This window comes from Mesoplodon densirostris, chromosome 7 (assembly GCF_025265405.1).
Source record: "Mesoplodon densirostris isolate mMesDen1 chromosome 7, mMesDen1 primary haplotype, whole genome shotgun sequence".
Classification (NCBI taxonomy): domain Eukaryota; kingdom Metazoa; phylum Chordata; class Mammalia; order Artiodactyla; family Ziphiidae; genus Mesoplodon; species Mesoplodon densirostris.
The window spans coordinates 35,649,825-35,675,791 of NC_082667.1; the positions used below are offsets into that span (position 1 = coordinate 35,649,825).

The following is a 25,967-nucleotide window of genomic DNA, read 5'->3' on the forward strand; positions in this document are numbered from 1 at the left end:
GCACGGGCTTAGTTGCTCCATGGCATGTGGGATCTTCCCGGACCAGGGATCGAAACTGTGTCCCCTGCTTTGGCAAGCAGATTCTTAACCACTGTGCCACCAGGGAAGTCCCAATATATTCTTGACTGTTGATTAAAAGTGAAGTTTTTTTGTTGCTATTGACTTAAACATTAGCTAACAAAGGCACAATGATAATCAAAGAATTCCATCTTTTTCCAGAGGAAACCTCTCATGCTTACTTTAAAAAAAAGTAAAAACTTGTAAGTTATACATACGGATAAATGGCTTCTTTAATGTTTCCGAAGACCTGTTTCCCAGTCATTATAATGGTCAACTGGGTTGTCAATTCTACTAGACAGCCTCCAGTATCACACTAGTAAGAAGAAAAAGGAGAAAAATAAAGTAAAGGATGAAAGATGGACTTCTGCAACGAAAGAAATCCCAAACCAGAGGGTGAGAATCTGAAGATTTGCATTGGAACAGATATTAAAGAAATATAAATGGATATTTAGTTCCAAGTTCCAAGCATGATCACCAGTCTAGCTACATTAGATTCAGCTGTGAAATATGTTAAAAACAGATTTCTGGGCCTTAGAAAATTCTGAATCTTTATAACTGGATTAGGGCTGGAAGTTGTTATTTTCTCCATGTGATCTGGATGCACAGCCAGGTTTGGAAACCACCGAACTGTTCTAACTCTGTACCCATGGTAGAGCCCTTTTTGCTGTACCTCTAGAAAGTTATTCATCTTTTGATGGAAGTCTTCAGGAATACAGAACTTACTTATTCCAGTTCATAGTTCATATTTTATACCAAACAATAGGTACAATATAACTTCTTGCTCAAAACGAACTGGAAAGTCTATCAGATAGCAGGATTCTAAGACCAATATGCTCTGTGGACAGAGTCAGTGTCTTAAACTTTTCCTGCAGCTTGATAAAATCTGAGTTAGTGCGGGCACACCTAAAGGTATTTAGTTAACAATGAGTTACTGAAGCCACAAACCTCACCTCTCTGGAGAATTCTTACCTCTTCACTTCTCCACACATTAAACAAATATGTGTATTTTCCAGGATAGCCCACGAACTTCCCTTTAAAGAAAGCTACATAGAAGCAGGACGAGTAAAAATTTACAAACTGAAACAGGAACATTTTCAAGGTAAGACTGCTCTCATATTCCTGGTGAGTCCGAGGAATTTCTGGTAAATAAAAACACCAAGGTTTAATAATGCACCTTCCTGCTTCTCCTTATTTATTTTACTCCCTGAGATAAGTGTATATCTAGTCATATTATTCTGAGAGTCTGTTGAAATCTTCCCCACTCTGGTCATAGCTGACCAATATGAAGTAGCTATGGATGTGCACTAGGCTTTCTACTAGAGATTGTGTTAATCTAATCACCACAGAAGGCTGGGAAACCGTCATTAGTACATTTAGAGGGGTGAAGTACTTGCCTGGGGTCACACAGTCAAAATATGGAATTCAAGTGCCTATTAGACTGAAGAGCCTTATGCTCATCCCCGTAACATTATATGATACCCTGTAAACACATCAGATCTCGCTCCTCTGGTTTCAATCAGGTGTAAACAAAGTAAATCTTATGAAGGGCAGAGGATGGTTTCAAACTGAATTGTGCTTTCCTCTCATGAATTAAACGGCTTTATCAGTTTTGAAAACAATGTCATGCAGTAATAGTACATATTTTCCCTCTCCTTCACTTAAAATGCATGATCATGATCTATCATTTTATGAATTCCATAGATAAGAAAAAGTTAGAGTCTCTTCACACCACAGTAAAAAAAACATGAGGCATGAAAGAGTAAGGGGCCGTGGTTTTCTGAACTGATGACCTCCCAAGAGTACAAGCTGATCCAGCCAAATCCATGACATTTTCAGCAACACTGAAATAGTAACACATATTCTAAAGACACAGATAACGCTTCCATTTTACTGAAATTTAGCTGCATTCCTACAAAATCTCTAATGTTAATACAAGAGATTTTTCTCGTTGATGAAAGCTGAGATATTTTTTAGGTGCTTTGTTTGTAGGTGCTAATTGCTATAATTTTTTATTTTTTGGCTGTTGCTAGCAGAAAAAATAAGTAAAACTGAGAGAGAATAACTCCAAATTTGAAAATAGTTTTTAATGACAGTTGCTTCCCAGTGCTTACTCTAGTGCAGAGTAAATACTGTGCTGCCTTTTTGGTTACCACTGGGCACACTGTCAGTGTACAGATTTAGAGGAGGGGGGCATGAGCTCCTGGAGAGAGCAGTCCCAGAAGAAGCTGAGGCCTGGAGTTGAGTCTCTGATCTCATCTCCAACTTGCTGGGGGCAAGGCCAGGAGCAACTGTGCTCTGTGCTAGTCTTCCTGACTGAACCTACCACTCCACCTGTGATGCCTTCACCTTCCCTCATGGCTTTAGGAGAAATTCTTAAAAGAATATAATCCAGGTTCTAACATATGGCAACTGAAAAGAGAAGCACTAACTTTTAGATTTATTCAGGAGGACCTGATCTGTTTTCCTCACAATGATTTTCAAAATCCAATACCTTCTAAACAGCATACACACAAAATAAAAATTATCTGTGTCTTCAGGAACGTGTGAGGATTTTATTTAGGCTTCAACTAACCCCATCAAGGAAGGATTAAGGTAAGAATACTCAAAAAGATCTACAGAGTCCTAATTCTTTTTAGTTATTTTCCCTGCTTCCACTCTAATAGGCCTGAATGTAGCTGTTAGGGGATTCTGAAGTAGCAGGCTATGGGTCTACCTGTAGAGCAAAACTACCTTAAAATGTGCCTTTAAAAAATGAACTCCCGGCGCGCAGAGACCCTCTGCACCCCTTCGAACATGGCGCTGCGAGTGGCGCGGAGCTTGTGGGCCGTGGTCTGCAGCCTGCGCGCCATCTCTGCGCCCAAGGCGCCCTGCCCGCCATGGCACTGGGGACTGCGGGCAGGCACTGTCCGGGTGCTGTGCACCGGCCCCGCTCTGCTGTCGGGTGGTAAATTCACAGACAAACATGAATGGGTAACAACAGAAAACCGTGTTGGAACAGTGGGAATCAGCAATTTTGCACAGGAAGCTTTGGGAGATGTTGTTTACTGTAGTCTGCCTGAAGTTGGGACAAAATTGAACAAACAAGAGGAATTTGGTGCTTTGGAAAGTGTGAAAGCTGCTAGTGAACGCTATTCTCCTCTATCAGGAGAAGTAACTGAAATTAATGAAGCTCTAGCAGAAAATGCAGGACTTGTCAACAAATCTTGTTATGAAGATGGTTGGCTGATCAAGATGACACTCAGTAACCCTTCAGAACTAGATGAACTAATGAGTGAAGAAGCATATGAGAAATACATAAAATCTATTGAGGAGTGAAAATGGAACCCCTAAATAAACTAGTTGGAAACAAACAAACAAAACAACTCCCTTGGGGATTATCCAGAATGGAGGTATAGTACTGGTAGGAACCCTTTTTCAGAGTCATACTAATGATTTGGCCGGCTTACCCATTTTTGTAATCCAGGCAGATATCCTTTCATAAAAGAAATTCAAGATCAAGATGACAATAAAGTTCAAGCACGATCCAGTGAGAGATGTGGTTATCTGGGGAGTGAGGAAACTTCTGACATGCTTTAAGGATGCTTCACTTTCCATGAAGCTAGCAAATGTAGCAAAGACTGACAGGCGGTATACAATCACAGCTACCATACACGCGACAACCAGAGACATCTGGGGAAGGGAAACAAAAACTGGTCATTCTGGCCTCTGAATCCCTGTGATGCATATATATCTGAAACACACTCTTCTCTTCAACTCATATATTAAGTTTAGCAGATCTGACATGGAAAGCAAGCCAAGTCAATCCCTCTCACCATAGATGGAAAGAGATGAAAACTAAGAACGTAAAAGGGTTAGCGATAAAGCGTATGGTAGCAGCTGATTAAATCGAAAATAGAAAAGTATTCATTGACCATCCTCTAGGCCTATTCTTTAGAACGAGTTGGAAAACTACCAGAAAGCGAGAGTCTGCTTGTGGCCTTACTGTTCTTGCGTGGCCCTTAAGGTAAGAATATTTTTTGTTTGTTTGTTTGCATTTTTAAAGGTTGTAAAGAAAAATAAAGACAATTATGTGTCAGAGACGATTTGTGGCCCACAAAGCCTATAATATATCCTTTACAGCAAATGTTTGGTAACCTCTGCTCTAGGTTGTAGTTAAATGTGTAGTGTGAAGATCACTTACTTTCTCAAGAAAAATACGTTTAAAGATTCGATTTCATTTCCCCTCAGAATACTGCCATTAGTAGTCTGATATGCCTGGTAATTTAGATATTTGTATAAATTTTATACCTTTACATATTACAAAATCACAAAGATCTTTATATCAATGATTGGAGAATTTTATTGTGAAAGTTGAGGAACTGAATCAAATTGAATGAGTACTAGAAATAAATGACAGTGATCTTTCTGGAACCACACTCCAGAATATTTTTCAAGGAGTGTCCCAAATTGATTATCACCCCCTTTTATTCTATCATCTCTCCTAAAATGATTGTTATATCATCTAGGAAAACACACATTTAAAATAGAAAAACCAATACCTTTATCAAAAAAGGTTAAAGATAAAATATTATAGGACAATATGGAATGGTGAGGTTAAAATACAGTCTACAACTGCTAATTATTTATACTTCAACAGGCTAGCTTCTCAGAGGTTTTAGTTTTATTAAAACTAAAGGTCAACTGTAAGAGGACATAAATTTTGAAAGGGGAGGGCAGGAAATAGATTATGATGATGGAGAAATCTATCAGGTAAAAGGCATGGAAAAAATCTGACTCCCTAACAATGGGATATGCTAATTAAATTCTTCATGGAGAAGATGTAACATTTTCTTCCATTTATCTTGGCAAGAGAATGAACCTTAATGGTATAAAGTTTTTCATTTTGTATAAGTATGTTAAATGGATAAAAGATAAATTAATAATTTTAAAAAAACTAAACAAATAGTCTGTAATCAAATTATTATTATAATGTTCTGGTTTCAAGTTATCACCAAATTAACAAAGAGCTGGAGGTGGGGGGTAGGGATGGGCTTTAAGATATAGCACCTCTCTCTACCCCCAACTCTTTATCCAAGGTTTAATCATGGCACATCCATGTAAATTGCAGTCTATTTTATATAAGAGCTCCATTCAAGATAAAAAAAAATACTGTGGAGTGGGAGGGAAGAGAGGGACTCGAGCCATTGCAGACAAAGCTATTGAGGTAATCCCAGTATGATCTTACATCAATAGATGATAATAGTTTTTAAACAATGCTCACCCATAAAGTCACTGTGGCTCCTGATAAAAAGTACCATGGAATACGACTACACAGAGGCAAGTAAGGTTCCATCTCCTGTAATTTTGAAGAAATCGTACCAAAATTCAAAATCTACCCTCAAAGTTGGGAATCCAAGCAGTAGTCAAAATCACAAAGCCATGTTAAAGCAGAAACCTCCCCAATGGGTTCACCACAGCTCATGGAATGCTACATTCTAGTAGTGGTTCCTTACGTTTAGGTAGAAACCTTTAGGGCTCTCAGATGAAATATTTTACAAATGATATGAGATATAAAGGATACACATTATTTCCTGAGTGTTGAATTAGAGTTGTATTTAGGGAGAGGGAGACAGGAAAACAAAGTCAAAACCTGAGGGCTGCTGCTTAAGTGGACATGCCTTAATGATGTTAAAATTTTCTAATTGAGTTAAATTGAATTGAGTTGAATGCACTGCTCTGTACTTGCTCTGTATGATATTAAGTAGGGTGCCTTCTTTATATTTATAGGATTGTCTTCTTCCACACAGTTCAGGGGCCCAGACTTTTCTACAATTATGTTTTTTTAAGTCATTAATGGAAGATAATAATTATACCAGCTGATATTTTTAGCTATATCGAGAGGCAGTTAGATCTTATGGCCAAAATACTGTCATACAGTAAAAAATAGTTGTCAGCAGAAATCTAAATCATGTAACTCTATTTAACATATAAGATTTTACATCTCTATAGTCTCAAGGGTTTTTCAGAAAGGACTGAATGCAAACAACATAGCAGTCAGGGTAGGCTGCCCAAGAGCTCTATTGAACCCCAGGATATGTGTGGATACATCTGATTATGTACATGTGTACGCATGTATGTATCCAATGTGTCTGTGTGTTCGTGTGTATGTGCATATTTATGTGTGCACGTGTGTGTCCATTCCTGCATGTATGTGTTCCCAACAGACTCAAATGTAAGAATTCTGGTTGTGCTTAACCACTGAAGAATCATTGCAATGAAGTAAAAAAAAAAAAAAGAAAAAAGAAAAAACTCTCATTTCCAAAGCCATTAAAGCTAAGTGAAGTAGATGATTCACAGTGAATCAATACATATTGTTTTTCAACTGGTTTCAAATGTAAACATTCAGTACATCTTGTTTTTGGTCAACAGTGTTTGGCAAAGCCAATAGGCCTGCTTTTATTTTCTTTTTTATCCCATTAAGTATGAACAAGTACACATCATATCATTATTATGACAATCTCTTTTAATATATTTTTTATTAATTTCAAATAGCCACCCAAATTGTTAATGTATTTTCTGAGGTGATTTTTCTCTTCATTCATTTACTGAATTTTTTGTAATGTTTCAAGGCAATTTCATAAATGTTTAGTGGATGCCTGCACTGTGAGAAGAATGTTGAGTATTATACACAAGAACAGTGTCCTGAACAGAGTAGGGAATTCTACTGAAGAGATTTTTAGAGGCATATTCTATTCTCTCTTTAATAGCATCAGGTAACATGGTGATTATAGATTATGGAAAGGTGGGGACTCTAAGAATATGCAGCCAAGAGTCTGCAAAGTATCTTCCATTTTCAAGTGAAACAAAAATGAGGTACCAATAAGTCAAATAACTCAGTCAACAACATAAAGCCAGTTTGCCAGTTATCCCAAAATCTAGACTTTCCTTTCCAGACACCAGTGCAATGATCTTCCCATTATAATTAATTAGAATGGACTAGGTGAATTAACTTTTGTGAATAACTTTGGTTATTAACTTTGGTGAATTAACTTTGGTGAATAACTAAATTAATTAACTTTGGTCGAATAAAGCAATCACTCGTAAGCCCACTACCTTAATACAATACTATTTTAATTTTCATGAATTAACTTAGTATCATTTCCATGTCTATATATTTATATACAAAGCCCACAGCATGCACACTATTTTCCAGTTCATTTTATTTCACTTAGTATTAAAACTATGTATTGCATGATATGATGACTTGGATTTGCTTCAAAATAATCTAGTAGCAGGGAGGGGTAGGTGTATAAATGAAAAAAGATTGCCCATGAAATAGTAATAATTGAAGCTGGGTGATGATTCCATCCTGGGGCTCATTATACTTTTCTACCTACTTTTGCATGCGTTCAAAATGTATATTAGAAGCGAGTAAATAAGTTTATGTGATTTATATGTTGTAGAATATTTTAAAGGCAAATTAAAATACACATCACTATTTGAGAGGCCACCCACAGCAGTGTGTCCATTGAAATACACTGCTTATTTCAGTTTCCTAATATACCTTAGTCACTGCATTAATTTTCCTATGTGTACACATAGCTTCAAATTCAGGTCTCAGCTGGAGCTGCTGCTGCTCCTCCTCAAAGTCCACCAGGTCCCACTCATATTCCAGTCTGGCTTGTCGTTGTTTCCAAAACTCCAAAAACAATGTGACTATGAGCAAAGAAATGTATAAAAACAAATATAATAAAGAGATGGAGGAATAAGTGAATAAGGAGATAATAACTAGATTTTTCTTTACTTTAAAAATCATTTTGGTTGTATGTATGATGGTTCTTCTGTTGCTGTTTGATGATAAAATTATAAAATTATTAATTTTGACAGAATACTATATCATAGTATTGAAATAACTCATATATAGAAATACAAATTAGCTTCTTAGACAGCAGTCCCTGCAAGAAAAATTTTTTTCAGGCACGCTATTCTCTCTCTCTTCATTCAGATAATTTGAAATAATATTTAAACTTGGCTTTTTACTAACACCTAGATTTTGTTTGCATGTCTTTTACTGAAATCATTCAAGCAATCGTACCATATTCTAGGGCTTAGGGAAATTTAAGGAAAACATAGGAACCATTTCATAACACAGTATGTCTCTCTCTCTCTCTCTTTGTCTCTCTCCCTGTCTCTGTCTCTCTCTCTATATATATATATATGTATTATAACATTATATAGTATAATATACAATATATATAATTTTTAAACAAACATTTACTTAAAGAATAACATATTTACAGAAAAGTATATAAAACATTACCAACACCCACAGAAAAACCTTCCCTTAAAACCCTTCTAAGGCATAGACGTAACTAGTTTACATATATATATATATATATATATATATATATATAGACATACACACACACACACACACACACACTAGTTTCTTTACCCATTCATCTGTCAATGGACATTTAGATTGTTTCCACATCTTGGTTAATGTGGAGAGAGTTTCAATGAACATAGGAGTGCTAACATATTTTCGAGATCCTGATTTCAATTATTTTGGGTAAATACCCAGAAGAGGGATTGCTAGATTATATGACAGTTCTATTTTAATTTTTTGAGGCACTTCCACGCTGTTTTCTGGTTGTACCATTTAGCATTCCCACCAGTAGTATGCAAGAATTCATTATAATTCTCCACATCCTCATCATTTTCGTAATAGGCATCCTGACAGGTGTGAGATAACATCTCATTGTGGTCTGATTTACATTTCTCTGATAACTAATGACATTAAGTATTTTTTCATATATCTTTTGGCCAATTGTATAACTTCTTCGGGGAAATGTCTTTTCAAGTCCTTTGTCCATTTTTAATCAGGTTAGGTTTTGTTTTGTTTTGTTTTTAAACTATTGAGCTACAGGTGTTCCTTATATATATTTTGGAGATTAACCCTTTATCAGATAGATGGTTTGCAAATATTTTCTGCCTTTCAATGGGTTGCCTTTGCATTCTGTTCATTGTTGTCTCTGCTGTGCAGAGCATTTTAGTTTGAGGTAGTCTAGCTTATTTTGTTTGTTTTTGTTGCCTGGGCTTTGGTGTCATCTGCATGAAATCACTGCCAAGACCAATGTCATATAGATTTTCCTTATACTCTCTTCTACGATTTTTACAGTTTCAGGTCTTATGTTTAAGTCTTTAATCCATTTTGAATTGATTTTTGTGATGGTGTAAGATGTGAATGAAAAATGTTGCCTGCTATATCGGTCAACAAAGGATGTTGTAGCCATCAAGCCACTACAGCCCAGATGGTGAGCCCTGAGGGAACTCAAGATGGGAAAGAACAGGATATTGGCCCTACATAGCTAAGGTGCATATCAAAGGAATGATTTCAATTAGCCCAAATTCTTGCATCTTCCCATACAAAGAAAAGCGCTAATTCATTAACTTAAGGTATCTGGTTTTCTTTAATTAATAGTAATCTTTTGATGTTCTGACTACCTGGTCTGTTGCAAAACTCCTATGTATCCTGGCTCCTCCCTTACCTCTTCAGAGCAGTTCCTCAGAGCTGTCTGAGAGGCTGCCTCCTGGGCTTGAAGTCCTCAGAAAGTCTGCCAAATAAAACATAATTCTCAACTTTCAGGTTGTGGATTTTTTTTCAGTTGACAAAGATAAGGATCCAATTTCATTCTTTTGCATGTCGCCATCCAGATTTCCCCAGCACCATTTGTTGAAGAGACTATCCTTTCCCCATTTTGTTTTCTTGGAAATCCTGTTGAAGATTAATTTACAATATACATGTGGATTTATTTCTAGGCTCCATTCTGTTTCATTGGTCTGCATGTCTATCTTTATGCCAGTACCATACTGCTTTGATTGCTGTAGCAAACAAACAGTTCCTAACTGGTTTTCTCCCCAAGGTTAAAAGCAGAGGCAGTAGACACAAATGCCCATCTTCCAATCTTTCTTTGAAAGAGATCTATTTGCAGACTTTAAAAGCTGCTGCCTGTGGGTCCAGCTTCCAAACAGCCTGCATCAAGGTGCTGACTGAGATCTTCCCATTTGGGACACTGATGGGTTTTGGCACACCCCCCAAATACTGGGAGCCACTAAGAACAAAGAAGGCAGCTTGAACAATCACAGGCCACACTTTCAACACTGGGAGAGGTAGCTCTTTTACCTAATGCACAGAAATCAACAAAGAGAGCCAAGGTAAATGAAGAAACAAAAGAAAATATGTTCCAAATAAAAGAACAAGATAAACTGCAGAAAAAGACCTTAATGAAATGAAAACAAGCAATTTACCCGATAAAGAGTTCGAAATAATGGTCATAAAGATGCTTACTGAGGTCTGGAGAACAATGCATGAATAAAGTGAGAATCTGAACAAAGAGACAGAAACTATAAGAAAGTAATAAACTGAGATCATAGAGCTGAAGAATACAATAATTTTATTGTAAAATTCAATAGAAGGGTTCAGCAGCATACTACATCAAATGAAGAAAGGATCAGTAAACCCCAAGAAAGGCAAGTGGAATTCATTCAGTCAGAGGAGAAAAAATGAATGAAATGAAAAATGAGTGAAAAAAAATGAAGTCAGCTTAAGGGAGTTATGGGACAATATCAAGCAGACCAACATTTGCATTATAGGGGGTCTCAGAAGGAGAATAGAGAGAGAGAGAGAGACAGCACATTCAAATAATGGGTAAAAACTTCTCTAACATGGGGAAAAAAAACAAATATATCTATGAAACCCACTGAGTTCCAAAAATGATGAAAACAAAGAGAACCACACTGAGACACATTATATTTAAAAAGTCAAGAGTTAAAGACAAAGAGAGAATCTTATAAGCAAGAAGAGAAAAACAACTTATGTATAAGGGAACCCTCATAAGACTATCAGCAGATTTTTCAGCAGAAACTGCAGGCCAGAAGGGAGTAGCATATAGTCAAAGTACTGAACAAATTTGAGGACCAAGAATACTCTACTTGGAAAGTTTTCCAGACAAGTAAAAGTGGAAAGAATTTATCACAACTAGAATGGCTTTTCAAGAAATGTTAAAGGTACCTCTTTAAACTGAAATGAAAACATATGAAAGTACAAATCTCATTAGTATAGGTAAATGCATAGTTAAATTTAAAATACTAATGTTATAATGATGGTAGATAACTCACTTGTAAATCTATTATGAAGGTTAAAAGACAAAAGTAGCAAAAATAACTGTAACTACAATAGAATTGTATAACTATAATAATTGGTTAAAGGATACACAAGCTAAGAAGATATAAACTGTGACATCAAAAACATAAAACATGGGAAGGAAAGTAAAAATATAGAACATTAGTATGCATTTGGAATTAATTTGCTTTGCTTGCAATAGAATGTTATAACTATAAGATGTTTTATAAAAGCCTCACTGTAATCACAGAGCAAAAACCTATAAAAGACATGCAAAAGATAAAGAAAAAGGAATCTAAGCATACCATTACATAAAATTATCATACCCCAAAAGAAGAAGGCAAGAGAGGAAGAAAGGAACAAATGAATTACAAAACAATTAACAAAATGGCAATAGTAAGTCCATATCTGTCAATAATTACTTTAATGTAATTAACTAAATTCTCCAATCAAAAGTCACAGAGTGGTTGAATGGATAAAAAAAACAAGACTCAACTATGTGTTGCCTACAAGAAACTCACTTCAGCTGTAAGGACACATATATACTAAAAGTGAAAGGATGGAAAAAGATATTCCATACAAACTGAAACCAAAAGAAAGCAAGATTAACTATACTTATATAAGGCAAAATAGACTTTAAGACAAAAATCACAATAAAGGGAAAAGAAGATCTTTGTATAATGATAGAGAGATCCATCAAACAAGAAGATATAACACTTATAAATACTTATGCACCCAATAGAGGAGCACCTAAAATATATACAGCAAATGTTAACAGACCTGAAGACAGAAATTGTCAGCAATATAATAATAGTAGGGAGCTTCAACACCCCATTTTCAACAATGGATAGATCATCCTGACAGAAAATTAATAAGGAATCATTGGACTTAAACTACATGTTAGACCAGAGGGACTTAACAGGCATTGACAGCACTTTCCATCTAACAGCAGTAGAATACACATTCTTCTAAGTGCACACGGAATGTTCTCCAGGAAAGGCCATATATTAGCACCACAAAAGAAGTCAATAAATTTCAAAAGGTTGAAATCATATCAAGCATCTTTTCTGACCACAATGGTATGAAACTAGAATTACAGGAAAAGTTAAAACTGGAAAATTCACAAATATGTGGAGAATAAAGGACATGCTACTGAACAAACTTAGAAAAATCAACAGAGAAATTAAACAATATCTTGAGACAAATGAAACTGGAAATACAATATACCAAAACGTACAGGATGCAGCAGAAACACTTCTAGGAAGGAAGTACATAGGGATAAATGCCCACATTAAGAACCAAGAAAAAGCTAAAATAGACTACCTAACTCTAGACATTAAGGAACCAGAAAAAGAAGAGCAAAGTAAGCCAAAGGTAGTAGAAGGAAGGAAATAACAAAGATCAGAGGGTAAATAAATAAAAGAGACAAAAAGACAATAGAAAAGATCAATGAAACTGTTTTATTTTGAAAAGATAACCTTTTATTTTGAATAGAAAACCTTTAGCCATAATTACCAAGAAAAAAATGATAAGGCTCAAATAAATAAAAGTAGATACTAAATAAGAGACATGACAACTAATACCACAGAAATACAAAGGATCATGAGACTACTATGAACAATTATGTGCCAACACAGTGGATAACCTAGAAGAAATGGATAAAGTCCTAGAAACATACAACCTACTGAAACTGAATCATGAAGAAATAGAAAATCTTAACAGACCAATTACCAGTAAGGATATTGAATCAGTAATCAAAAACGTCCCCACCAACAAAAGTCCAGACCAGATAGCTTTACTGGTGAATTCTATCATACATGTAAAGAATAATTAATCCTTCTCAAACTCTTCCAAAGACTAGAAGAGGAAAGACAACTTCCAAACTCATTTTATGAGGCCGTCATTATCCTGACACCAAAGTCAGACAAAGACACTACAAGTAAAGAAATTATACTTGATGAACATAGATGCAAAGAACCTGAACAAAAGAGTAGCAAATCAAATTCAGCAATATATTAAGAGAATTATACAGGATGATCAAGTGGGATTTACTCCAGGGATACAAGGATAGTTCAACATCCACAAATCAATCAACACGGTATACCACATAAACAAAATAAATTTTAAAAAATCATCTCAACAGATGCAGAAAAAGCATTTAACAGAATTGAACATCCATCATGATAAAAACTCTCAAAAATATAGGTATAAATGGAATGTACCTCAATATAATAAGGGCTATACATGACAAGCCCATAGCTACCATCATAGTCAATGGTGAAAAGCTGAAAGCTTTTCCTCTATGATCAGGGACAAGACAAGAATGTCTACTCTTTTTTTTTTTTTTTTTTTTTTTTTTTTTTTGCGGTACACAGGCCTCTCACTGTTGTGGCCTCTCCCGTTGCCAGAGCAATTAGTCAAAAATAAATAAATAAATAAAATACATATAAATTAGAAAGAAAGAAGGAAAGAAGTAAAACTGTTTCTGTTTGCAAATAACACTAAATTATAAAAAACATCCTGAAGACTCCACCAAAAAACTGTTAGAATAAATAAATTTAGTCAAGTTCCAGGATAAAAATAAATATATAAAAACCAGTTGTGAGGGCTTCCCTGGTGGCGCAGTGGTTGAGAGTCTGCCTGCCGATGCAGGGGACACGGGTTCGTGCCCCGGTCTGGGAAGATCCCACATGCCACGGAGTGGCTGGGCCCATGAGCCATGGCTGCTGAGCCTGCGAGTCCGGAGCCTGTGCTCCACAACAGGAAAGGCCACAACAGTGAGAGGCCCACGTACCACAAAACAAACAAACAAACAAAAAAACCCAGTTGTGTTTCTATATACTACCTACGTACTAACAGAAAGAGAAATTAAGAAAATAATCCCATTTACAATAACGTCAAAAAGAACAAAATACCCAGGAATAAATTTAACCAAGGAAATGAAAGATATGTACACTGTATGCTACTAGACACTGATGAAAGAAATTGAAGAAAACACAAATAAATGGAAAGATAGCCCATGCTCCTGGATTGGAGGAATTAATATAAAAATGTCCATAGTACCCAAGCAATCTCCAGATTTAATGCAATCTCTATCAAAATTCCAATGCTATTTTTCACAGAAATAGAGAAAACAATCCGAAAATTTGTATGGGGCCACAAAAGACTCCAAATAGCCAAAGCAATCTTGAGAAAGAACAAAGCAGTAGGCATCATATTCCTGATCTCAAACTATATTACAAAATTATAGTAATCAAAATAGCATGGTACTTTTGGCATGGCATAAAGAGAAACACACAGACATATGGAACACAATCAAGAGCTCAGAAAATAATACCACGTATTATGGTCAATTAATATTTGACAAAGGAGCCAAGAATACTCAATGGGGAAAGAATAGTTTCTTCTATAAATGGTTTTGGGAAAATTGGATATTCGTTTGCAAAAGAACAAAACTGAAAAAAAAGGGAACCCTCGTGCACTGTCAGTGGGAATGTAAATTGGTGTAGCTGTTATGGAAAACAATATGAAGGTTCCTTGAGGAATTAAAAATATAAATATAATAGGATGAAGCAATTCCACTTTTAGGTATATATCCAAAGGAAACAAAATCATTATCTTGAAGTGATATCTTTACCCCCATGTTCACGGCAGCTGCTGAGTGTTCCATGCATAATTGCTCCTTTATTTGTTATGACATATAAGATTAGTGTTGGTGTACAATCTCTGTCAATGGAAAGAACTGAAAACTACTACATTTTTTGTAATTTGTGTACCTATCATCCATTTCTGATTCCAAAAAATGACAGAGGCAGGATTTGGTAGCCACATGATGAAGAGATGTCCATATACTAACTTAACCAGAGGAGGTTGCTGAAGAATTGTGGGTAAGACTTCTCTGTCCTCCATTCTCTCTTTGAATCTGGCCTTTTCTCTTCAGACCATAGCAGTCAAGCAGAAGTAACAGAAACCCATAAGAACCTCTGCTTCATGTACACACCCCCACAAATGTTGGTGTCCTATTGCCTGAATCAAGCTACCTTGCTCCCTTGGCCAGTTTTTTTCTTTTTTAAATTAATTAATTAATTAATTTTTGGTTGTGTTGGGTCTTTGTCGCTGCGCACAGGCTTTCTCTAGTTGCGGCGAGTGGGGGATACTCTTTGTTGTGGTGCGCGGGCTTCTCATTGTGGTGGCTTCTCTTGCTGCGGAGCATGGGCTCTAGGCACACAGGCTTCAATAGTTGTGGCGCACAGGCTCATGGGCTCTAGAGTGCAGGCTCAGTAGCTGTGGCACACAGGCTTAGTTGCTCCACGGCATATGGGATCTTGCTGGACCAGGGCTCAAACTTGTGACCCCTGCATTGGCAGCTGGATTCTTAACCACTGCACCACTAGGGAAGTACCTCCTTGGTCAGTTTTTAAATGCACACACTTGCGCTTGTTAAAGGCTTTTTTTGTTAAATTGGAGAGAAAAAAGTCTATCATTTCCCAGAGTCCCCCAAATTTTTAGACATGTTTTAGAAGTCTTTAGGCCTCCTCTTGCCAAGTTACTCTTACAGAAAATAATTTCCTCACTGATGGTGGGAATAACTTCATAACACTTTTACTTCCCACGTGATACAAAAGAGAAGAGATACTGGAACATTTCCAAAATTAAGGGAAATTCCACCTTACATGGGAGATTTTTACCAAATGGAACTGGAAGCTGGAACTAGAATTTGACACAGGAAATTTAAATTCATTGTTGATGTATTAACCCTCAATAATTTTTGAGTCTCATTCCAGTTTGTATCCATGACTCAATATCTTCCAGCCACCAAATACTTATGTTTATTTCTCCTGAATTAAGCACTTATTGAACCTGTTTTTACCACAGTGCTGAGACAGGGTAATCTGAATACATATGAAGTTTCAAAAATTATAGTGTTTTTCAGAGAAATGAGCAGATGATTAATAGAGACCTTTCTGGACCAAGGATCAAGACGAATGACCATTGATGTGGACTCCATCAGTGTACTGATGTTAGCAAGACATAAAGATGTAAAATCACCTTTGGTTTATAAGGTATGCCAACTGTATATGTTATATGAATGGCCATAAAACAGATAACATGGAGAAAGCTGTTTTTATGTAACTATTTACTCACCCCAAATTCCCATGAATATTGCAAAGAACACGGTTGACTCATTGTCAAATAAATGGGAGAACTGTAAGACAATAATATCACAAAGACTACTTAGTATCAAATGAGGGAGGGAAATTGCAAGTCTTTTCAACACACCACAATACATACATACCTTTGAAGCCCAACAGGTAGAATTTAGTCTCCAATAGTCACACATTACATCACAGAGTGGGCACATGATAATCTGACCCCCAACCTCAGGGTCACAGATCTCAGTGCTGCAGAGGGAAGAGGAAAGTTTTTGTTTTGTTTTGTTTTGTCCACGCAGCATGGCATGCGGGATCTTTGTTCCCCAACCAGGGATGGAACCCATGCTGCCAGAAGTGGAAGTGTGAAGTCCTAACCACTGGACTGCCAGAGAATTCCCAAGAGCAAAGTTATTTTAAAAGTGATGTGTTTGGGTGAAAGTCCAAAGCTGTTCTTATTGGAACAACTTTATACAGCTTCTTACATATGGCACAAGGGAAAATGAACTAGCAATTTTTGTAGATCAAATCATGCTTTGAGGAACAGAATCTTTAGAGCCCATCATTAAAAACAAATTTTCCATAAAGCACCTGGTGAGGGGTAGCTGCTGTGTTTGGGTCTTTTTCAGAAATATCAATTATCCGCTGCCATAGGAAACATTCTGACACAAATTCCAGAAAAATAATAGCAACAGTTTCAGTTAGCATAAGATTCTCTATTTGGGCAACTCAGTTGCACTTACCTGCTTGAGTTATCATGCATCGATAATAAGCCGTAAATAAAACAAGCTAAGCCAACTATAGCTGCAAAAAGCAGCATTTCTGTGTAAAATCCGAGAAAGACAAAATAGATGCCAATTTTTTCTCCATAATAATCCCTATGAAAGAGGGTAAAAAGAGAATCAGAGGTTGTAAGAATGATACAATCCTGAGAGTCTTGGTTTTTATTCAGACAATCTTGAATTCTAATTTTGGCTCCATTGCTTTCCAGCTGTGTAATTTTGATAAAGTTACTAATCTTTCTAAACTTTAGCTTCCACATCATAAAACGCAGGATAATGCTTAGCCATAGAATTGGTGTAAGGATTAAAAGAGACAACACATGTAAGTAAGAAGCCAACTGAGTGGAAGTTAAGATTTACTTTTGAAATAATCAGGTAATTTGAAAAGCTTTTAAAGTTTAAAGAGAGTTTAAATGTTTTGAAATAAAGTGCAGAACATTCTTCTAGCAATTAACAAATCAAAATCACATTCACAATCTGTGCACAGACTTTTGCTTTATCTCTCTCTAAAACTGAAGAATGTACTCAGACCACAACAGATGAGAGTGGTTGTATGTATGAACTTCCATCTTCCTCTAAATTTGGACTTTTTATGGATGCTTATAGAATTGTAAGACAGGGAGCAAACCAAGGAATCAAAAATGAGTGTTTAATAAAGTTCCATAAAATATACAGTTCAGCACTTGCTTTACAAAGAGTTAAAAAGTGACAGCATTAGTTGGCATAAATGTTCAAGTCTTATAACCAAGTTTTTTTTTTTTTCTGTTGTTTTCTAAACTGACTCTCTCCTTAAGGAATCTCTCAAAGAACCAGAGAACAAGGCTTTCTCTGTCTCATAAAACCAGTTTTTAAAAAAAAACAACACAAAATAGGTTAATCTTCTCCCTTATTCATGTAGAGCTCAGCTCACCAAATCCGTGCAGTCTTTCCACAGTTTCCTAGACAGAGAGATGTAATCCCTTTTGGGCTCTAATAGCATGATATATATAAATCTATTACAGCACTTTTTATTAAATTGTAATTTCCACACATTCTCAAAAACAGGCAAATCTAAACATAAAGGGTTTAAATTTTACATAACATAAACTTAATTTCCCAATGAGAAGGTTTTTAATTTTTTTCACTCAATATTAATTTTATTGAATATCCCATTCTTCAGTTTTCAAAATTTCTAATCTTTTCTAATGAAACAGGCATCTTTCTGCTTGTACTATCTTTTATTCTTTCTTTCTTTCATTATTTTCAGTGATAATAAACATTTTTACATTGTTGTTTTCCCTTGTTCTGCTTTTCAAATTACTATAAACTTGAAATTAAATTATAATTCCATTGTATTCCCTTGTTAATTTACCATTTACAACTTCCTTAGGTTCACTCACTCAGGATGAGTAAACTTGCTTTTTCTCTTTTTTTGTTTTTGCTGAAAAACATAGCAATTATTATAATACTGCATAACATCAAAATCTAAAAAAAAAGTATAAAAATATTTGATTTGGGAAAATTTACTATTCACCATGTCTATTTCCATTTGATGTTTTAAAAATTACAGAATCAATCATTTTTAAGGTAAAACATCAATATTACTGCTATATGTTTAAACAAAAAATTATTTGGGAATTCATAAAGAAACTGGATATTTCAAAGAACTACATTTTTCTTCCTTTCAAATTTCAAGAATCTTATTCCTTGAGAATTAAAAAAAAGTCCTCAAGAACTCCAGACCTTTAATTAGTATTTAAAAGATTCTCAAAAAGAGAAATTCTCAAATGAACATTTATTATATATTGAATTATAGAAATAATTTTACTAAACTTTGGCTTTGGGGAGCTTAATAATAGATTAACAACTAAACCATCTCTTAAGAATGCAAAAAGCAAGAGACATGTCTTAGATTTGTATTATGGTAAATATGTATATATTATTTACATATTATTGAAATAACATTTAAGATGTTAAATTCTTATTATTCAAAACAAAGAAAATTAGAAAAAGCCAATAATGAGATACTCTGTAAAGTATCAAACATAAGGAGAATAAATACTTCTTTTGAGTATTAATTTTTTAGAAAAATTAGCCTTTTATTTACACTTATGGTATTTCTTAACCTGTCCATTTTACTTGCTAGATTTTGCACTCATCTGTGGCCCCATAACATTTAACAGGGCATCTTATAGGTAGAAGACATTGAATAGTCTTCGTTGTGAGATCTTGTGAGAAGGCACTGGTCTAATTTTGTATTCCCAGGACTTAGTACTTAGTCTGAGACATAGCAAATAATCAAAACAATGATGATGGAATTGAAATAAATACAGGCTTGTGGAATGAATGAACAAAACGCAAACATCTGGTCCAAAGAGATTCATTTTTATCATGAATTCATGGACATCTGAGAAACTTAGCTTAGCGATTACACTATCTTGGCTTTTAATAGCACCATTATAGTCACTGTAAACATATTTGTTCTAACCTATTTGCTATATAGCAGTATATCAATTTTATTTATAAGCATTAAGCCACCCCAATAGATGATATCAAAAGAAAAATTGTTTGGAGCTCTTAAATTGGAAAGAAAAAATGGGATCAGAAGGCATATAAAATTAAAGACTGATAAACCAATGATGGTAACCTTTGTATTCCCAGTTCTCCCTGAAAAAATATAATCTAATATGACAAAATGATCAATACCCAAAAGGCAGTAAAAATATTTACAAATATTTGGACATGGAACTTAAGTTTGGTGTAGAGATAACATGAAATATGTGAAATCTAGGAATTCAAATCCTATATTCTAAATCTCTTTCTAGGCACCCCTAGTCATCCTTTTTTTTTTTAACCCTCTATATCCAATCCACTAGGTCCAATAAATTCTGTCATAAAAGTCTTTTTCTTTTTTTCTTTCTTTCTCTTTTTTTTTGGCTGTGTCACGAGGCATGTGGGATCTTAGTTCCTCGACCAGGGATTGAACCTGCACCCCCTGCATTGAAAGCTCAGAGTCTTAACCATTGGGACCACCAGGGAAGTCCCATAAAAGCCTTTTTTCTAATCCATAGTCTCCTCTTTCCTGTTACCAGTGCCTTGGATATGACCTTCAATATCTATTACTGGAAAATTTTAACAGCCTCCTTACTTCCCCGACTTCAGTCTTGCATCCTTCTACTATCTGTCCTGCTTCCAAGAGAGTAAAGTTTCTAAAGCACAAGATTAAACAATGACCGTTTCCTCCTTCAAAGTTTTTGTCTTTTCATCTTAGCAGTGTTCTTCATGATTTTTTACTGATAAACATTCAAATCTTACCAGCCACGCCTCCTAAATGAAGAACTAAATGCACAATGCTCTTCTTTAGCCCAGTGCTCTGTACTTGTTCTACCTGGGATATTCTTACCTAACTTGCTTACCTAGCAACCTGCTACTTCTCTCAAGGCACACTCAGGAATAAGCACTGTGAAACTTTCCCTGAGGTTGTCATAAAGGTAGGTGCTCTTTCCTGTGTGCTCTGTTCTTTCATGAGTATCACTCTGCTGTAATTATTATGCATTTGTGTGTCTTCCTGCAAATATCTTTGTGTTAGGAAACCACGTTCTGATTACGTTTATAGCCCTAGCCTCTTGCTGATATCTAGTGATGCTAAATGTTCATTAAAGGAATGTGGGCATTTAATTATGCATCTATAGACAATTCCTTTCTACTTTTAAGGATATTTTTATTTTTATCAATTCTACCCATAAAAAACTTTCATAAAACTATAAAATCAAAAAGGAGAGGAAATAAAACCACAACTGATATAGGCCTTCAAGCATCATGACAGAGAACACCATGATCTTCAAATTACCTGTAAGTAAAGAAATAAACCCAGTTCCAACTGAGTACCTATTACCAGCTACCATACCTGAGGTACAGATAGCAGTGAAGAAGATGCTAAAGAAATTCTAGGGAAAACATGTATAGTAGGGTGGGGACATCAGACAAACACAGACAAAATAATCCCTGGGAAAAAGTCTAACTAAATGCCATAATATTGAACACATGTTGGGACTTGGTAATTCATAGTACTAGCTAAAAGAAAGGGATCTGAAAATGAGTAAGCCTGGAAGTGGCAGCCTCAGAAAAGCAATGTTTCTGGGGAAGAATCAGATATAAAGGGTGGTACTTCTTAAAAGTGGCAGAAAAGAGAGAAAGTTAGGATTCTATAGAAATGAAAGAAAAAGTGCATGAAAAGCACAGGATATCATCCATGAAAGAAACTGCATGGAATAGGAAAAAAAAAAAAAACTAACAGAAGAGTGTACTCTAATGCTAGAAACTCCATGAATTAAACACAAACAGAAAAAAGCAGAGCATACTATACAAAATTATGTTAAAAAACACCTGAAAATGTGAAACAAAGAGCTTCAGCTAATGAAAATTCTCCCAAAAGAACATGAGGAATACTGTAAAAAAGCAGTATAAACTGAATTAAATGTTCTCAAATAAATAACTGCAAATGTAAGAAAATATCAGAAATATAAAAATAAGAAGAGAAGTGGGAAAAAACAGGAATAAATAAAACAAGAGATGAAAGAAACCAAGAAACAGAGGAAAGAGAAGAACCCTATAAGATCATGTCAGAACTGATGATGAAATTATGAGGTATTCAAGAGAATAAATGGACACCAAGTGAAAATCTAATAAAAGATGATAAGATAAACAGGATACCTATCAAAAGAATGAAAATGACATAGAGAAGTAAAAAGGGTCTCAGGTAAATTGTTTGATATGAAGACAGGCAAAAAAGACCAAACATACAGATAACTGGAGTCCAAAGAAAATAAACAAAGCACTGGAAAATAATTATATTTTAAAACTATAACCCAAGACACTTTCCAGAAAAACAAACAAACAAACAAAACAAACAAAATAAAAGATACATATTTAAAGGATCCACCAGGAACAGGGAAAACTGACGTAGAACAACTAATTCCAAGACATAATGTGTTAAAACAAGCAGACTTTAAAACAAACAAACAAGGGCTCCCTGGTGGCACAGTGGTTGAGAATCCACCTGCCAATTCAGGGGACACGGGTTCGAGCCCTGGTCTGGGAAGATCCCACACGCCGTGGAGCAACTAGGCCCGTGAGCCACAGCTACTGAGCCTGCGCATCTGGAGCTTTGTGCTCTGCAACAAGAGAGGCCGCAACAGTGAGAGGCCCATGCACTGTGATGAATAGTGGCCCCTGCTCGCCACAACTGGAGAAAGCCCTCTCACAGAAACAAAGACCCAACACAGCCAAAAATAAATAAAGAAATAAAAATTAAAACAAACAAACAAACAAACAAGCAAACAAAACCCTCCAAGGCCCCAGGAAAGATGATAAAGTAATGTATAAAGGCAAAAGAGTTTCCTACTAAATGAGGACACACCAGAGGCATTTCCACTAAGATCAGGAACAAGGCAAAGACACCAAATATTATTCAACATTGTTCTGTAACTATCAGCCAATTAATTGAATAAAAGAAAATAATTATAGACATAAGAATTGGTAAAGAAAAGTAAAATATTTCTATTTAAAGATTACATGATAATATACCTGGATAGCCTTAATGAATCAATAAAACTAATTCAATAAAGAATTCATCAGGCATTAGAATATAAAACTAACACTCAGAAGACAATAACATATAACATGTAAGTAAATACATAATTTATAATAGCAACAAAAATATAAAATACTTAGGCTTAAACTTAAGAAAGTTTTATAATTCTATAACACTCCTGAAAAACCCAAGGCTTAAACTAAGACATACCTTTCCCTTGACAACTTTTTCTTGATTAGAATGCCTCATCATCAAAATACCAGCCTACCTAAGTTAATTTATAAACTTAATTTGATCCCCATAAAAATACCAACCATCTTTTTTAGTAACAAGCTAGACAAGTTGATACTAAAGTTTATATGGAAGAATAAACATGTAGAATGTATAAGAAAACACTGAGAGTAAGAGCTATGATAAGGTATTAGCCCAACTAGATAATAAAACATACTAGAGGTAAGCCACTACAATTAAAAGAGCCTTCTGAATCACTTTGCTGCACACCTGAAACTAACACAACATTGCAAATCAACTATACTCTAATATAAAATAAAAATTAAATTAAATAAACAGCCTGCATGGATAGTTAGCTAGATCAACAGAATAGACAGAACATCCAGAAAGCAGCTCAACTGCATATAGAAATCTAATATATGATAAAGGTAGTACCTCAAATCACTGAGGCAATGATAAACATTTTTATAATAGTTTTGGGATAAGTAGAATAGAAAGTGCATATTTAACTTTATAAGAAACTGTAAAAGTTGTTTTTTTTAAGTTGCTATACCATTTCGCATTCCCACCACCAACGTTTGAGATTTCAAGTTGTTCCACATCCCTGATAGCACTTATTGTTGCCAATCTTTTAGATTTTAGCTATTCTAGTGTGTGTGTGGTGGTATCTTAATGACATTTTAATTTTTATCCCCTTAGTGAATAAAGATGTTGCACATCTTTTGATGTACTTATTGGCAATCCAGAAATATATTCCTTTGGTGATGAATCTTTTATCTTTTGTCCATTTTAAATTTTGTCTTATTATTGAGTTGCAAAAGTTCCTTAAATATTCTGGATAAAAGTCTTTTATTGATATGTGTTGCAAGTATTTTCTCCTGTCTGTGTTTTGCCTTTTTATTTTTGTAACTGTCTTTTAAAGAGCATACATTTTTAATTTTAATGAAGTTAAATTTATACATTTTTTTAAATTGTGCTTTTTGTGTTTGATCTGAAAAGTCCATGCCTAACTCCAAACCACATACAATTTTCTCCTATATGTTCTCCTAGAAGTTTTATAGTTGTAATGCTTACAATTAGTTCTCTCATCCATTTCAAGTTAGTTTAAATTTTTGTACAGAAAAGAAGCAAGATTCACATTTTTCATGTAGATAGCCACTTGTTCTAGCATCATATGTTGAAAGGACTAGCCTTTCCCCAATGAATGACCAGGCACCTTTGTTGAAAATCAGTTGACTATATAAATGTGGATGTATTTCTGGACTCTCCTTTTATTAAAGATTTTTCTTTGGAATAATTTCAAATATATAAAAAAGTTACAAGAATAATTCAAATAATACCCATATATCCTTCAATTATTTTATTGTAAAAATATTGGTCTATTTGCATTTTATCTAACTTCATATATTATATTTCCCCATATATATATGCCTTTTTCTGAACCACTTGCAAGTAAGTTGGTTGAATATGTACATCATGGTCCTTTACCCTTAAATACTTTATTGTCTATTACTAAGAATAAGGATATTATCCTACATAACCACTGAGAAGAAACCTTAGGAATATGAGCTGTTTTCTGCAGTTCCTCCCTCTGTGATAATATAGTGTTTTCTTTCTTGTCTTTTCGATTACCTAGTTAAAAACTTTACACCTAGCTATCAATTCTTTACATTAAATTGTGTTAAAAATTTAAGTTTATTTTAAAAATTATTTCATTACTGAAATGGTATAATTTGCTATAAATGAAAAGTTATAATAATAGGATGAAAAGCTTTAAAATGTTGTTAAATTTAAGGTAGATATTGCCATCTGATGAAAAAATCTGAGCTTCCACTTTGTTGTACAAGAAAATCAGCAAGTGCTAACAAGGTACTGACCTGAGGTGTAATGCATTTGTCTATATCAAGGGTTATAAGTACAAACCTTTGGGGAATATTTATAGCAGAAACATCTGTAGACAGCTAAATACTCTCAATATATTTTGAACAATGTAAAATATGTAAACCTCATTCTGACAATTTTGCTTTTTTGAAAACATACCATGAAAATATTCTCCAAGGGCACTAATTGTAATAGTGAAAAATCTGAAACAGCCTAATCTTTTTCAATAGAAGAATAGACAAATAAGTTATGCAAAATTTATAATATGGTACCCTGTGCTGTGTTTAAAAGCACAAGATAGATCTGTCTGTACTCAAAGGGAAGTATGCCAATAATATACTATTTAGTGATAAAAGAAAATCTTAGCAAAAAAGTAAATAAAGATTCCATTGCTCCAGGAAAAAAAAAAAAAAAGTGTATGTATTTTACTACGCATGCACATAAAAATAAGACTGAATGGCTACTACCAAATAGCCATATTTACTTCTGTGGAATTCACTGGAGGTGTAATTTCACTTAAAACTTTGCACATCTCTTTATTGCTTGGAAATTTTTAGATACATGTCCTACTTTTATAATTAAAAAAAATAAATGGCCATTAATCAGAACAATTAAAATATCCCTCCAATCAAGAGTTCATATAAAGATTTATGGAAACCACAGTTTATATGCGAGTTGCCTTCTATTTATTCTTAAAAATTTCCCCTCTTATTTGCCTTAAATGAAACTGTTGGACTAACATTTCACTTGGTTTGGATGTAGACATCAAAATCAGTCTCATAAAAAGGAGGCTGTGATGCTGCGCAAGCAGAGCAGTAAAAGCATACCTCACTGAGTAAAAATACTGCTACTAGCAACCAGGGGTCTGTAATCTGATTGTTTCTTTATTGAAATCATAGCAGGAGTCTCCTAACATCCTGTATGCATGTAATATTGTCATGGTTCAAAGCAAGAACCTGCAACCATAGTCTTCTTGCATAGCTAATGAAACTGTCTAAAGAATTGAGATAATAGAACAATTGCCTTCACAGCTTTCTGAGATCAACACACACACAAACATCCATACATGACCTTTCTGCTATCTTCTAAATTCCTAGACTCAGAGGAAAACAAACAAACAAAAAATT

General features: G+C 34.8%; 2 protein-coding genes across 2 annotated transcripts in view; one reads left to right on the forward strand and one right to left on the reverse strand.

Moving 5' to 3' along the window:
* ANO5 (anoctamin 5) overlaps positions 1–25,967 on the reverse strand; it is a 103,663-nt gene that overhangs the window by 18,409 nt on the left and 59,287 nt on the right. The window contains 8 exon segments of the mRNA XM_060103573.1: positions 276–373; positions 1,030–1,199; positions 3,507–3,729; positions 5,321–5,395; positions 7,604–7,755; positions 16,370–16,430; positions 16,521–16,626; positions 17,118–17,252. Coding sequence (XP_059959556.1) covers positions 276–373; positions 1,030–1,199; positions 3,507–3,729; positions 5,321–5,395; positions 7,604–7,755; positions 16,370–16,430; positions 16,521–16,626; positions 17,118–17,252 — 1,020 coding nt within the window.
* LOC132494017 (glycine cleavage system H protein, mitochondrial-like) lies at positions 2,854–3,413 on the forward strand. The gene has a single exon (XM_060105013.1). It carries the CDS (start codon positions 2,854–2,856, stop codon positions 3,373–3,375), a length of 522 nt encoding a protein of 173 aa, XP_059960996.1. The 3' UTR covers positions 3,376–3,413.

Bases quoted from the DNA above. Each gene is read 5' to 3' on its own strand.
- LOC132494017 (XM_060105013.1), top strand. From the start codon at position 2,854: ATGGCGCTGCGAGTGGCGCGGAGCTTGTGGGCCGTGGTCTGCAGCCTG.